This window comes from Oenanthe melanoleuca, chromosome 2 (genome assembly GCF_029582105.1).
Source record: "Oenanthe melanoleuca isolate GR-GAL-2019-014 chromosome 2, OMel1.0, whole genome shotgun sequence".
Classification (NCBI taxonomy): Eukaryota; Metazoa; Chordata; class Aves; order Passeriformes; family Muscicapidae; genus Oenanthe; species Oenanthe melanoleuca.
In genome coordinates, this window is record NC_079335.1 from 33,067,974 (window position 1) to 33,081,072 (window position 13,099).

General features: G+C 45.5%; 1 protein-coding gene across 1 annotated transcript in view; it reads left to right on the top strand.

Annotated features, from left to right (window-relative positions):
• Positions 1-887: 887 nt before the first annotated feature.
• Positions 888-13,099, top strand: part of SLCO5A1 (solute carrier organic anion transporter family member 5A1) — a 72,664-nt gene continuing 60,452 nt past the window's right edge. Inside the window, exon 1 of the mRNA XM_056485280.1 lies at positions 888-1,805. Within this exon, the coding sequence (XP_056341255.1) occupies positions 893-1,805 (913 nt within the window). The 5' untranslated portion in view covers positions 888-892. The remainder of the gene's footprint in view (positions 1,806-13,099) is intronic.

Below are 13,099 nucleotides of genomic sequence, written 5' to 3' on the forward strand. Positions count from 1 at the left end.
GGGGGCACCCGAGCGAGCCGGGGCGGAGAGGTCGGCCCCGGGATGCCGGGTCCCGGCGTGCCCGTCGCCGCCGCTGCCCGGCTCCTGCTTTGTTCCCCTTCCCTCCGCCTGCCGCCGCTCTCCGGGCCGCCGAGTTGTAGCGGAGTATTTATTTCAGCGCATTTATTTTTAGGCTGGAAAATAAAAGGCTTGGCACGGCGACCTTTGGCTGTCGCATCCGGCGCCAAATAAAAGGGTCGCGCTCCGGCCGAGGCCGCCCCAGCTCTTATGTAAATCCATGTGCCATCCCCAAGGACGCGCGCTCCCCGGGGCGCTGCCGTGATCCAGCCCCCGCGGGGCCGGGGACGGAGGCGCTGCCCGGAGCTCGGCGCAGAGCGCGGGGTCGGGCGGGCAGAGGCCGGGGCGGCGGGGAAGGACGGGGCGGTTGGGGCCGGCGCCGCTGACCTCCCGTGCTTGCTTTCCGCCCGCAGATCGGCAGCGACCCCCCGGAGCTCCGTCAGCGGCGTCGGCCCCAGCGACGAGAAGCGAGGAGGATGCGTGCGGCGGAGCGGGCGGCGCTGCCCCGCGGCGGGCAGGCAGTCCGCGGGGCCCCGGCGGGCGGCTGCTGAGCGCGGCGCCGCGGGCATGCGGCGGAGGGGAGCGGGAGCCGCCGGCAGCGCGGGCGCCCCGGCGGGCGGGCGGCCCCTCGAGCGAGACTGGGGGCGGATGGAGCCACAAAGGAGTTTGGCTGACACGTGCGGCGGGGCGGCCGGCGGCCGCGGCTAGGGCCACCCCCCTCCCCTCCCTCCTCCCCTCCTCGCTATGCTGCGCTCTCGCCGGGCCCCTCAGCGCGCTCGACGCACGGCGGCGATGGAGCCGGCCGGGCTCCTCTGAGGCCGCCGCCGGACCCAGCATGGCCTCGGCGGAGACCCCGGAGCAGCGGCTCCCCGGGGCGGAGCGGCCGGCGGCGGCGGGGGGCCGGGCGGAGGCGCCGCGGTGCCGCAGTCTGCCCGCGCTCGGCTCCCCCCTGGCGGCCGGGGGGGGCGGTGGCGGCCCCGCCGCGGGACCGGCTCCCGAGGCCGAGCGGGGCCGGGGCGCCGCCGCCGAGGCTTCCCGGCCCCCCGGCAGAGGCGGCGGGAGCTTCCCCTGGAAGACGGAGGGCGGCCAGCCGGCGGCGCCCGGCCGAGGGGTATCCCTGGGCCCCCCGCTGCTGCTGCCGCCGCCGCCCGCGCTGCTGCTGGCGGGCCCCCCGGGCAGAGCGTGCCTGCGGGCAGTGCTGGCGGACTCGCGCTGCTTCCTGGTGTGCATGTGCTTCCTGACCTTCATCCAGTCCCTCATGGTCTCCGGCTACCTGAGCAGCGTCATCACCACCATCGAGCGGAGATACAGCCTCAAGAGCTCGGAGTCGGGGCTGCTGGTCAGCTGCTTCGACATCGGGAGCCTGGTGGTGGTGGTCTTCATCAGCTACTTCGGGGGTCGCGGGCGGAGGCCGCTCTGGCTGGCCGTAGGGGGGCTGTTCATCGCCCTGGGCGCTGCGCTCTTCTCCTTACCTCACTTCATCTCTCCGCCGTACCAGATCCAGGAGCTGAACTCCTCCGTCACGAACGAGGGCTTGTGCGTGGCTGGCAATGGCACTGCCGCTGCCAAAGAGCAGTGGGACACATCGGCCTGCGCCAAGGACGCCGGCGGAAATGACCACTCTCTCTATGTAGCTTTATTCATTTGTGCCCAAATCCTCATTGGCATGGGCTCGACACCCATCTATACCTTGGGACCAACCTACTTAGATGACAATGTCAAGAAAGAAAACGCCTCGCTTTACCTAGGTAAGGCAACTTCAGTACCTGGGTGCTTGGAATGCTGAGCCCCAGATCTCTCTGAGGGGCCGGTTACAGGTACCCCTGCCTTAGTCCTGCTGAATATCTGTGCTAAGTTTTCCTTTTCAAGTGACCTTTTGAAGCAGAATTGTCATGCTTTCCTGTTTTAAAATGTTTTGTGGCATGGTGAACTGTAGTAACAGGTGGAGCTAAAAGTGTGCCTAAAAGCAGTTGTACTCACACCCTCTTGCACGGGTAATAGAGCAGTAGAGAAAGTTGTCTTCTCTAAGCTTTTTAGCACTTGGTAGTAGCCGGTGACTTTTTCAGAAAGCAGTGTTAGAATTTGCTGTACCCTTTCAAGTTTCTTTTTGCTGACACAGCAGCTTTATAATTCTAAATTCTGGTTGCTGTGCCTTCAGCCTAAGTTCTCATTTGTAATGTTAGTGTTCTATAAGCACTTTGAGAGATTTTTGGCATGCTTTGTTTTACTTTTCTAGCATTCATTTGCCTTGAACTAGCAATAAATTTTGACTGGCATCGATACATCATCTGGCATCTCAGAGTTAAAAACCCATCGATAAGCCATCATGTAAAACCTTTGGGGTTAAATTTGGTTAGGGCAGCTCGAGGAGGACAATGAAATGAGAGTCCAGTCTGGCAGACGTTTTTCAGCAGGTACAGGCAGGTCTTCATAATTGTGGGAGGAAAGGGTATCTCAGCTCGGTACTAAACTTTATTGGAGTTTGATGTGTTAGTTCGTGTAATGTGTAAGAAGATGAACTGCTCCCTGACTTTGCTTTGGCACCTTTCATGCTTCTGTAAGAAATGAACCTCATTACCACTTCAAATTCTTTTCAAATAAGGAGAGGCACTTGGGGGCTGAGAGAGCTGTGAAGGGGTTTGGGATACTCAGCTTTACCATTTGCAGTTCGGTTTTCTCTGGCTTTACAACAGCCATGGAGAAAATAATTGCATGTAAAACACACATTAATGGAAATTACACGCTTGTGGAGTGTATGTGTGTAACTACTTTACTGAACAAAAGTAGTGATCCGTAGTGATAGTGTTTTTATTCCTTTTGACCTGTTCTTTGGCAATTTGATTATTCCCTGAACCGTTTTACACAGTCTGTGTGCAGTGTCTTAAAAAAGCCTGGGGCACTGCAGGTTTTTGGAAGGAGGGGGAGGCATTCACTGCATTGCTAATCTGCATGATGAAGTATTTGACAGTGTTTTTTCCATCTCTTCTCCCATCTGAGAAAGGTTAAGTGGTATGGAAATTAACATTAACCTAGCATCGACTTTATTGGCAGTATGAAAAGCCAAAGCATCTTGTTACTGAGGTTACTAAATTGTAGTTTGGAACTTTTGCGATAGGTGATTGCACACAGTTCCTCAAAAACGAAAAATGAAAAGGAAATGGAGATGCTGTAGGTGAGGGATGGGTAAAAGGTGAACGGGGAGAGAGGCGGAAATCTTTCTTCAACAAAGGGAAAGGCAAGGTCAATGGGGGGAAATCCTCACTGTGCAGGAGAAATTATGCCTACCACTGATGTGCTTCTAGCACAGGAAATAGTAATGAAGTGACTCAGGTAACTTTAATTGCAGCAAAGTTAACAAAGGTAAAAGGCACTAGCAGCTGGGTAGACTCCATGTGACCCTGTGCCTGCCAGGCACTGAAGGCAGCTTTGATCTATACTGGGAGCACCTCTGCAGAGTTTAAGTTCGTTTTTAGTGATTCAGGAGAGCAAAGATGAGTACACCCAGCTGCACAGTATGTGAAAAATTTATGCCTGTGATTTGATTATTACCACAGGGAGAATTAAAATGAACACAAAATGTGTTTAAACATTGAATAAAATACATTATCACCTCTATTCAGTCTTGAAGCTACTCAGGGCTAGAGGCAATGCTGTCTGCTGTTGGAAATCTTGGTATTAGCTTTTTTAAATAGCATGGAATTCTGAGTAAACTTTTAACTTGTTGAAATATTTGTCTCACTTTAGATACAGGCCAGTTACTTTTTGAGGGGCAGGAGTAAAATCTGAGTTTTTGCAGGAGAAAGAAAAAGAGCACTGTTTGGCACGTTGATGTGAGCAAACATGTTTTTGTTGGATCTTCTCAGTGGTTTGGAATGTTGCATGTCCTTGAGGAGAGGGATTTTTGGGCAGCAGACAGCCCAGCCAGGTGCAGGGATGGGATAGAAGTGGCCTGGGCATGGCTCTGCAGGCCTGCTGCCCCACATCCTGTGTTACACAATGCCTGGTTCTCCAGGTGCTGGGATTCTGTTACTGGGGAAAGCTATGCAAGTGATGTCAAAATGTAAAATGCATGTCTGTGCGTAGGCATGAGCTAACAAAAAGTCTTGAGTGGGCCATGGCAGTTGAGGTTTTAAAAAGAGCAGAAAGCCCAGGGAAGCAAATCCCAGTCACACAGATACCGTGTGTTTGGGTCAGGACAGCTAATTCATAAAAGGAGTATCCTCTAACACAAAAGGGAAGGTCACTACCATGTTTGCTCGTAATCATGCTGGTATTGCATTCTATGTTTTTCTTACAAAGGAAGATAAATATATATGTGTGCACCTGATAAAAGGTTCACTGAGCTTCAGAACCGATGAGCTTTTTGACCCTGCAAGTGTGCCTACTAATAGTAGGTCGGTAGAGCCCCCCTTGAGTATCACTAATCCTGATTCTGCAAAAACTCACCTTATGTGGCTGTGAAAGCTATCTTATTTATTTTCCAAGTTAATCCAGCTCAGGGCTGGAGTGGCGATAGCATATCCTCTTAAGTGTAGGCATGCAAGCTCAATGTGGACAGCTGTTTTAACATTCCTGGCTGGAAGTCCTCCTCTCAAAAAACATATTTGATGCTTATACATAGTCTCTTGGCTGCCTACACTTAAGTCCATCTGTCAGAATGGCACAGTGCCAGTTTACAAGGTGCTGTGTCGTTTTTAGTAGGACAAAGGTGCCAAGCAGGGATGTGTATTCGGGCTGCTCAAATAGCAGTGTGTGAGCTCTTCTGTGGGATGTTTCTTCCTTGTGAAGCAGTGTCACCTCTGGGTCCGCCTGCCTCTTAAACTTGACAATACTTTGATGCCCTGATGCTAACTTTGAGGAATGTGTGACATCAGGCTTGAAAACAAGTCGTGATTGTAACAGGTGCCTAGGAAATGTAAGAACCGGTTCCCTTAATCGCAGATAATCCAAAAGGGAAGTTGCACACTGTGTAAAACTGGGCAGTCACTAAGTGGTCTTTGTCTTCTCCAAAGTCTCTCCCTTCTGTGCTCATCTGTACTGTGACATGTCTGTTGTCAGCTGCCCTGATGTGTGCAGGTTCTTTTAAGTATTTATCCAATTAAATTAATTGCAATTCAATTAGAAGTTGAATTGGACTTCCTGAGTCTTGTTTTGTACTCTTGATGGTGTTTCTGCTACTTTTTAAATTCTAGCACTTAAAACATTGTGATTTTTCTAAACACTGTGGGGTTTTTTTGTAGCTATCCAACAATTTGTCTTGAATGTGAGTTTGTCTTGTGACTATATTAGGATTTTTTTAAGCAGTTCTTTAAAGTTAAGTGTGGCACTCTAGAAGTTTTATTAGTGGCGTTAAAGTGCCTGAATAACTTTTAAATGTTTTTCTTTTGCAAGTGGATTTTGTTATAGAAAATGAATTTACCCTAAAATTCACACATAGAGAGGCAGTATTAGGTCTTACAGAACTATTGCATTAATGAAAATATTCTAGCATTCAGGAATGGCTTTTACCAGTACCCTTCCAGAATGGCTAGTGAACAAATTGGTCTTTGTGCTAAGGATGTTTTATTTCAGTTTCCAGAATGCTATAGGCTGGTGAGGATATGAAATGAGAAAAGTGTCTCTGTTTAATTTCATGCAGACTGTCCCTAGGTTTTGGAACAAACTATAATTACAAAATGCAAAGATAAAGGTTTTATGAGATGATGGCTGAAAAATTGGATAAACCTGTGCAAATGGGCTTGGTGCAGATAATGGCTGAAAGCTGCGGAAGTAAAGTAATTTCATAACCTGGAAAAAAAATTTTGACAAGTTTCAAAAATATTTTGGACTCCTGCTTTGTTTTCATGAGAGTTGTTTGTGGGTTGCTGTTTCTAGCATTAGGTAAAGCATTTCACTGTGGCTATATTCTGCCTGGAAAACACCTCCTTACCAGTGTTTTACAGGTGGATGTTCTGTGTACTTCTCATGTCTTTGTTACAGACTTCCCCAAAGTATTTATATATGTATGTATGATGATTGCATTTATTGTTTCTAATTAAATCTACCCTTCTATCCACATCCCACTTGAAAGGAGATCAGAAACCCACCACCTCTGCCTGCTGGGTTCCAGGGTATAGCTGAGCTGCCAAACAAGCTACATCTCTGTAATGTGCCATTGCTTGGATTTGGCACAGGAAGCACTAGATTTTTGTGCCACTTTGATCCATTTTGGTCTGGCTGCTTCTGGGATTATGGATGTCCCTGAGAGACAGGAACTGGAGCCCACTGGAGGCATCAGGTCCTTTATGTGGGTGCTACAAGGTCATTGAGGTTTTCTGAGACAGTATCAGATTTCTAGCTGAGCAGAAGAGACCATCTGGAAGCAGGGAAACAGCTGACCGGCATTTAATTTTATTCTCACTATTCAGCATATGACCACTTTTGGCTTACTTTTGGAATATGCTTCCTACTTCTTGATATCCAAAAAGGCTAGTTTCCTACAGGGTTTTCTCAGCATTGATCTCTATAGTTGGTAAACCCTACACAAATAGTACATTTATTTTTACCACATGCCTGTGAGGAGGCAGATTTTTTGAATCCAAAATTGTGGCAAAAGGGGGTGTTCACCGGTATTTTTTATTGCTTGCTCTATTTTCCTTGTAAAGGGGAAGTGTGCTGAGCTTATTTCTCTAATACATGATTTTACTTTATCTGAGAGGAGGCTGTGTCTTGTTTTATGCAGAGGTGAGCACTAAGACTTGATCCATCAGCAGTGTTTTTGTACAGGGCTGGGGTGCATCAGGCATGTCTGCTCTGCACTGGGGCAGCCTCACCTTGAACACTGGGTGCAGGGTTGGGTACCACAATATCAAAAAAGACATTAAACTGTTAGAGAGCATCCAAAGGAGGGCAGTGAAAATGGTGAAGGGCCTTGAGGGGAAACCCTGTAAGGAGCAGCTGAGGTGACTGTGTCTGTTAAGCCTGCAGGAGAGGAGGCAGAGGGGAGACATCATTGCAGTCTACAACTTTTTTGTGAGGGGAAGAGGAGGAGCAGACACTGATCTCTTCTCTGTGGTGACCAGTGACAGCACCTGAGGAAATGGCCTGATATTGTGTCAGGGGAGGTTTAGTTTGGATATTAAAAAAAAGTGTTCTTCACCCAGAGGGTGGTTGTGCACTGGAACAGGATCCCCAGGAAAGTGCTCACAGCCCCATCCTGACAGAGTTCAAGAAGTGTTTGGACAGTGCTGTCAGGTACATGGAGTGACTCTTGGGGATGGTCCTGTGCAGGGCTACCAGTTGTACTTAGTGACCCTTGTGGGTCCCTTCCAACTCAGCATATCCTCTGATTCCATGAAATGTGTGGAAGAAACATACACTTGTTTTGTTTGTACACTCAGCTGGGCAGCAGTAGCAGAAGGCTGAGCTTGCTGTGCTCTTGGTTGGGGGTAGGGAGCATCTTGGGATGCAGGTGAAGTGACTGTGGCTCTGTTTGTGTTTATGGATTATACTGCTTTATCCCACAGATGATTTAACACTCAGATGGTGCAGTATTGTGCTTCTCTGGCACTATGTAGCATCCCTTCTTTTTGTTAAAATGCTGATCAGGCAGCTGGCAGAGTTCCTGCCAGTTCCTAATAATTACTTACAGTTGCACTGTGCAGTTTTATTGTCCTTTCTTATAACTGAGGAAATAGAAAGATAGATTTTACTTTTCTTCTTCACTTTAGTTTCCTTCTCCATAGGTGGACCAATACTTCTTTTTCATACTGTAATCCTAGATATCATTTTCTTAAGCACTTAGTGAAGCTGTTGTTTTTGTCTGTTTAAGCAATGTGCAATACAGTGAGTTCAGTGAAGAGTGGGGGCAGTCTTTGCTCTGAAGTTTTCTGCCTGCAGGATTTAATGTCGTGAGTGATACATCTTCACTCGCTCTGCCAGTGTTGTGTCTGTTAGGGATGCTTTCTGCATCTCTCCAGTTGTGTCCTTGCCATGAGCTATGGCATTGTTCACAAGCAGCTGTATTGACAAAGCATCACTTCCAGTAACTGGCAAAATGCACTTTGTCCTTTGAGGAGCAAGAAGAGACTTAGGCACATGCTTCCCTGGTTGTCTGCTCCTCTTTGTATTAAAGGACAAAAACTGGGTTGGATCCAGGGTTCTGAAACTCACTGAATTCCCAGGCCCAGTTTGCTTAGCATTTGTCAGAATGGTTAGCATTTTGTTTCTGAGGTTGACAGTGCCCTTTTCACCCGCTTGAGCTTGGGAATAGTGTTTTCTTGTAGAGCAGCTCCCTTCTCTGTCAAGCTCTGCTGCAGGGCTGGTTTGTGCAGACAAGTGTCTCCACCTGCTGTGGTCCCAGAGCAGCTTGGAAACCTAGACATGAAAGTGGCCTTTAACTAACAGCTTGTTTGTAGCTTTTGCCAGGAACTAAAGGCTTAGGATCTAGTGTCTGATTACCTGGGGGCTGGAAACTTTAGCTGTCTGCTGGATACCCCGACTGTGTTCTAAAGGGTCATTGTAACTGCTCCTGTTGCAGGTGGATTAGAGATGCTTTGTGTTTCATCCATTTTCCCTTAACTTTCATTCAGTGGCTGCCTCACCTGGGAGGGCTTAATTGCTGTGAAAGTGCTTATGCAGTCAAAAGAGAGGAGACTGGAACTCTCTGTACTGTCATTCAAAGACACATGGGCTTCTGTCTTAGTTGTGCAGGAAAGACAGGCAATTTTTTAAATGAGTCTCAGCCTTCTATTTGATCCTGAAGGCCAGCATCTAAAAATTCAGATTTTTAAAGTAGATGAATGGATTTATCCATAGTTTTTAAAAGAATAGAAAACTAACTCAATCATATTAAGCTTTCATCTCGTTTTAATCCTATGAAATCTTTTTTACCCTGATAGCACTTTTAAAACCCTTGTTTCTTGTGAAGAATGAACTCAGTTTTCCTTTTTTGTTGTTTTTACATGCCTTTCCTATTTATATTGAAAACATACAAAAATGGCACGTATTTCAGCTGGTTCCCTCTGGCAGTTTTTGCCACTCTTGACTGAAAGGTCAAAGTGAGCACTGGCTCTGACTTGGCTGCTGATGTGTGGGGCAGTGCCACATGGACTCTAAGGGCAGGGCAAGCTGGTCACCTGTCTTTCTGTGAATTGTCACCAGAGCTGACAGAATTTTAGATCCCGAGTCCAAGGGTGTCTATGCAACCCCCTCAGCAGCTACTCAGGGTGCTGGGACTTACTAGGTCTGTAATCAGAAAGCTCTGAAATGGCACAGTTGGCAGGGGTAACAGACAGTTGGCTTTCTGATTCCTGATGTCAGTGCTTTTATTCAAGCACCGTGGTCCTTGTACCTCAACTCAGTTGGACAATATGGTCACATGGGCTGGAGTGAGCAAACTTATGACAGCAGACAGCTCTGCAGTGCACATGCAGGCTGATTCCACCTGAGTCAGCCAAATCTATACTTCAACTCCTTCCAAATGCCCAGAAAAAAATAGGACATTTCCTGTGATGGGAACAAATATATCAGTGCTCAGCAGCATGGAGATGTATGGGCTCTGTCCTGCTCTGCTGCTGAACAGTTTGGGCATCTGTTGTGCTGTCACAAGGCCAGAAATTTAGACACTGCCAGCATTAACGAGAGAGCTAACGAACTTGGGGCTTTCAAATGCTCTCCTTTTCTGCCACAAGGAATTTGTTCTTACCTGAGAAATCAGGAAGTGCAGACAGAAATTCAAGTGTTATTTTATGCTGCCATTAGACCTGATAATCTAATCAGAAAATATTAACTCTCATGTAAGTAAGCAGCAAAGGCTTTACTTGGCAGCAAAGGCAAATTACACCAGTGAAAAACATCATACTCTGGTATGAATTGCATTTTGTGGTGAGTTTGAAGGAGATGAAATCAGAAAAAAACCCCCATGTATATTTTTCCTTGTAATTTGAACAAGCAGGTATATGAATTGTGTCACGTGAAGTGCTTGCAAAGGAGTGCTGCATGTCCACTAATTGTATGCTCCTGTGCTGTTCATCTTTGATTCTCTTTCCCATTTTCAGTACAGGTTCCTTTTCAGCCGTTTGTTTCCTTTTATTAGCTTGCCAGAATATTTTTTTTAGTGCTTGCACTTCTTTCCTTGCTTATATTGACGTTAACACTTCACTTACATTACACCATGCACAGTAGAATCTCCATCTGGTAGTTGCCCTCTGCACCTTTTATCTTTGATGTTTACTGGATTAGAATGAAATCCTCAAGAGTATCTAAGTAGTGATTTTCTTAAAAATCCAGCTGCTCTGAAATCAGCTACCAGCTCTTCAGGTTTTTGAATTTAGCAAGCGTTTGTAAATTAGTGACACCTTTCCATATTTACCTGTTTTCAGTCAACTGCTTTGAAGTGACAAAAATTAAAAACCTGGCAGGGTTCCCCTGTGATTGTACCCTTTCCTTTCTATATTAATTAAACTGTCCTCTAGAGTCAGAGTATTTCAGATACACTCAGCTAATATATGCGTTATCTTCTGATACCTTGTGATTTGCTATTTTATACTTAAGTTGTAGTTTGCTCCAGTATTTGTCCTGGATTTCTTCACAGCTGTTGACAGGTGTCATGTAGGCACTGAAAGGTGCTGGTGTGCTTCTGAAGTCAAGTGTTTTCAATCACACTTTGGTTCCTGCTTCTCCTTTTTTCATTCTCTGATTAGATTAAAATCTGAATACTCGACCTCCCCAGAAGTCATTTTTCAAGTAATGCATTTTTGTAGATAATCCAAAGTAGACAGGGAAATAATTGTGAGCTCTGCCATGGTGGCTGCTAACCTGTGATTACTTAAACAGAGTGTGTCAAGCAAGCCTCATTTGCATCTACAGATATCTAAAGGAAGTTCTCTGGAAGATGTTATCTGACATTGCTGTGTGTTGAGCTCGAAGAGAAGCTTGCTGTATTCAGCTGAGCTGTTAACTCTGTAGATTTTGCTTTGTATAACAAATGAAAACACCACCTTTTCCATCAAAGGTTCCAAAAGAATCAGCTCATAGGCTCAGAGGTCAAACCCATGTGAGATTCATGAGCAGGATAACCTGTGGAAGCTGGTTAGGTGGGAGCTTTTAGCTGAAAAAGCCCCAGGAAAAGTGAAGGAGAAGAGGAGGTTAGGTGTCAGCAGCATGGGGCTGTCAGTGCCTCTTCTGTGTGCTCCAAGGCAGTGAGGGACAAAGCCAGAATAGACTCTGGTCAGGAGGCAGCTGCCAGGGACAGTACCTGGAGCCCAGGGGAAGGGCTGAAGATGCTGCTTTAATTGTCTGTGGAATACTGTGTTTAACAAGGCTGGGGAGTTTTGGCAATGCAGAGAACAGAGAAGCTTTGCTTCTGGCGTGCTTTTCTTCCTCACAGAACAGCATTTTCCACTTTTGCCCAAAGTGCCTCTCCATGGCATTCATTGGTGTCTGTACTTTCAGTAGCTGGAGTTTAAAAACTAGTAGCAAAATAGTTTTTGATTTTGTAATTTTTTAATCTAAATTTATCTTTCTGTTTCTTAATTCATCCCAGTTAGAGAAAAAGAGGTTTAATGAGGAGAGTAACCTAGAGTGCAAATAGCTTCAGTAATAATCCTCCTGTTTAAAAAAATTAAAAAACTTGTTACATAATATAGAGTCTGTAATGGTTGTATATGTGATGGGCAGAGCATATCAACTTGATTTAATACAGCTGTCTAGTGACAGAAATAGTGAAGGTATCCCTAGGGAATCTTTATAGTCACAGGAGAAAAGAGAACATGAGCTTTTTAAGTCTGCAGTATAGTAGTGCTGATGCACATCAATGTAGGCATTTAACTGGTAAGTTACATGATTGGCCTAAAATAAGATTTTAAATAACTTGTTTCTTCTGCTGATAGCATGAACTAAGGAAAGAAGTGGGATTTTGGGGTTATCTGGAACAAATAACTGTGAATTATTACCACACCTTCATTGTGTTACTGGAGGAATATTAGTCCTTTTACACAGTGGGAGTAAAAATACTCTGAACTCAGCATTACATCGTAATAAAATGCTGTACTGTAAATATTTTTTCAAAAGCATGGCTGAGGACTGAATTGATGCTTGAAGGAAGAGCTATACTCTAAATTATAGTTCCTAAGTAGCTATTGTTGTATAGAAGTTCTATATAGTCTATATAGTTGTATATTTTGATGTATAGAAGTCCTGTATAGTCCTTGACCTCAAACACTGAACAGTCTGATGAAATTGTGATTGTAATGTCAATAAAGCTGACTGATGTGAATTTCTTTGACTGTAGAAGCAAAGTAGGCAATAGTATCCATGTGTTTACTCCTATCCATGGCTTTTCCAGAACCTCTGGGAGGAGGAAGATGAGCACTTCTCAGAGTGCCCTCTGCATTTAGGAGTACATCTGACTCAGCCTATGGAGAAGTATAAAAAAGACCTTTACTCATTAGCTTTTGCTTCTTGTTTTGATGTTTGATAGCAATTGATTTTTGCTTAGATGGGGTCATTTATTGTTCTTACTGAGTTTATCGTTAATTGCACTAGCTTTGGGCACTCAGAAGCAAGTAGTACACAGACAACAAATAGTATACATATGGCCTTGAAAAGTAAAGAGTGGTTAAGGCTACTGCCCTCATGCATTTGTGATAAAAGAAGATCAGCCTTCTGTGAGAAGTGAGGTAAAACTGATGGACTAATATTGGCCAGGCCAGCTAATAGGAAAGAACTTGAAAAGAGCTTTTAAGCCTGGTGACTCAGAAGCCTTGGGTACATATATGCCTTCTCATCTTCACTAAGGATAAAAGATTCAATTAACCAGAGAAAAACGAAGGAATGTATGAACTATCATAATTTTAAGAGTTCCTACACTGTCATTATAGCAGGTATTACTCTTTTCTTTAACTAATAATAAATTTTAAGTATTTGGATAAAGTGAAAGAAAACTGCGTATCGTCAGATAGATCTATAATTAACATCCTTTCATGCTTATTCCCCTCTTCATCCTCCCCTGCATCCCCACACTCCAAATTTAAATCCTACAGAAAGAAGAGCTTGCCATGGG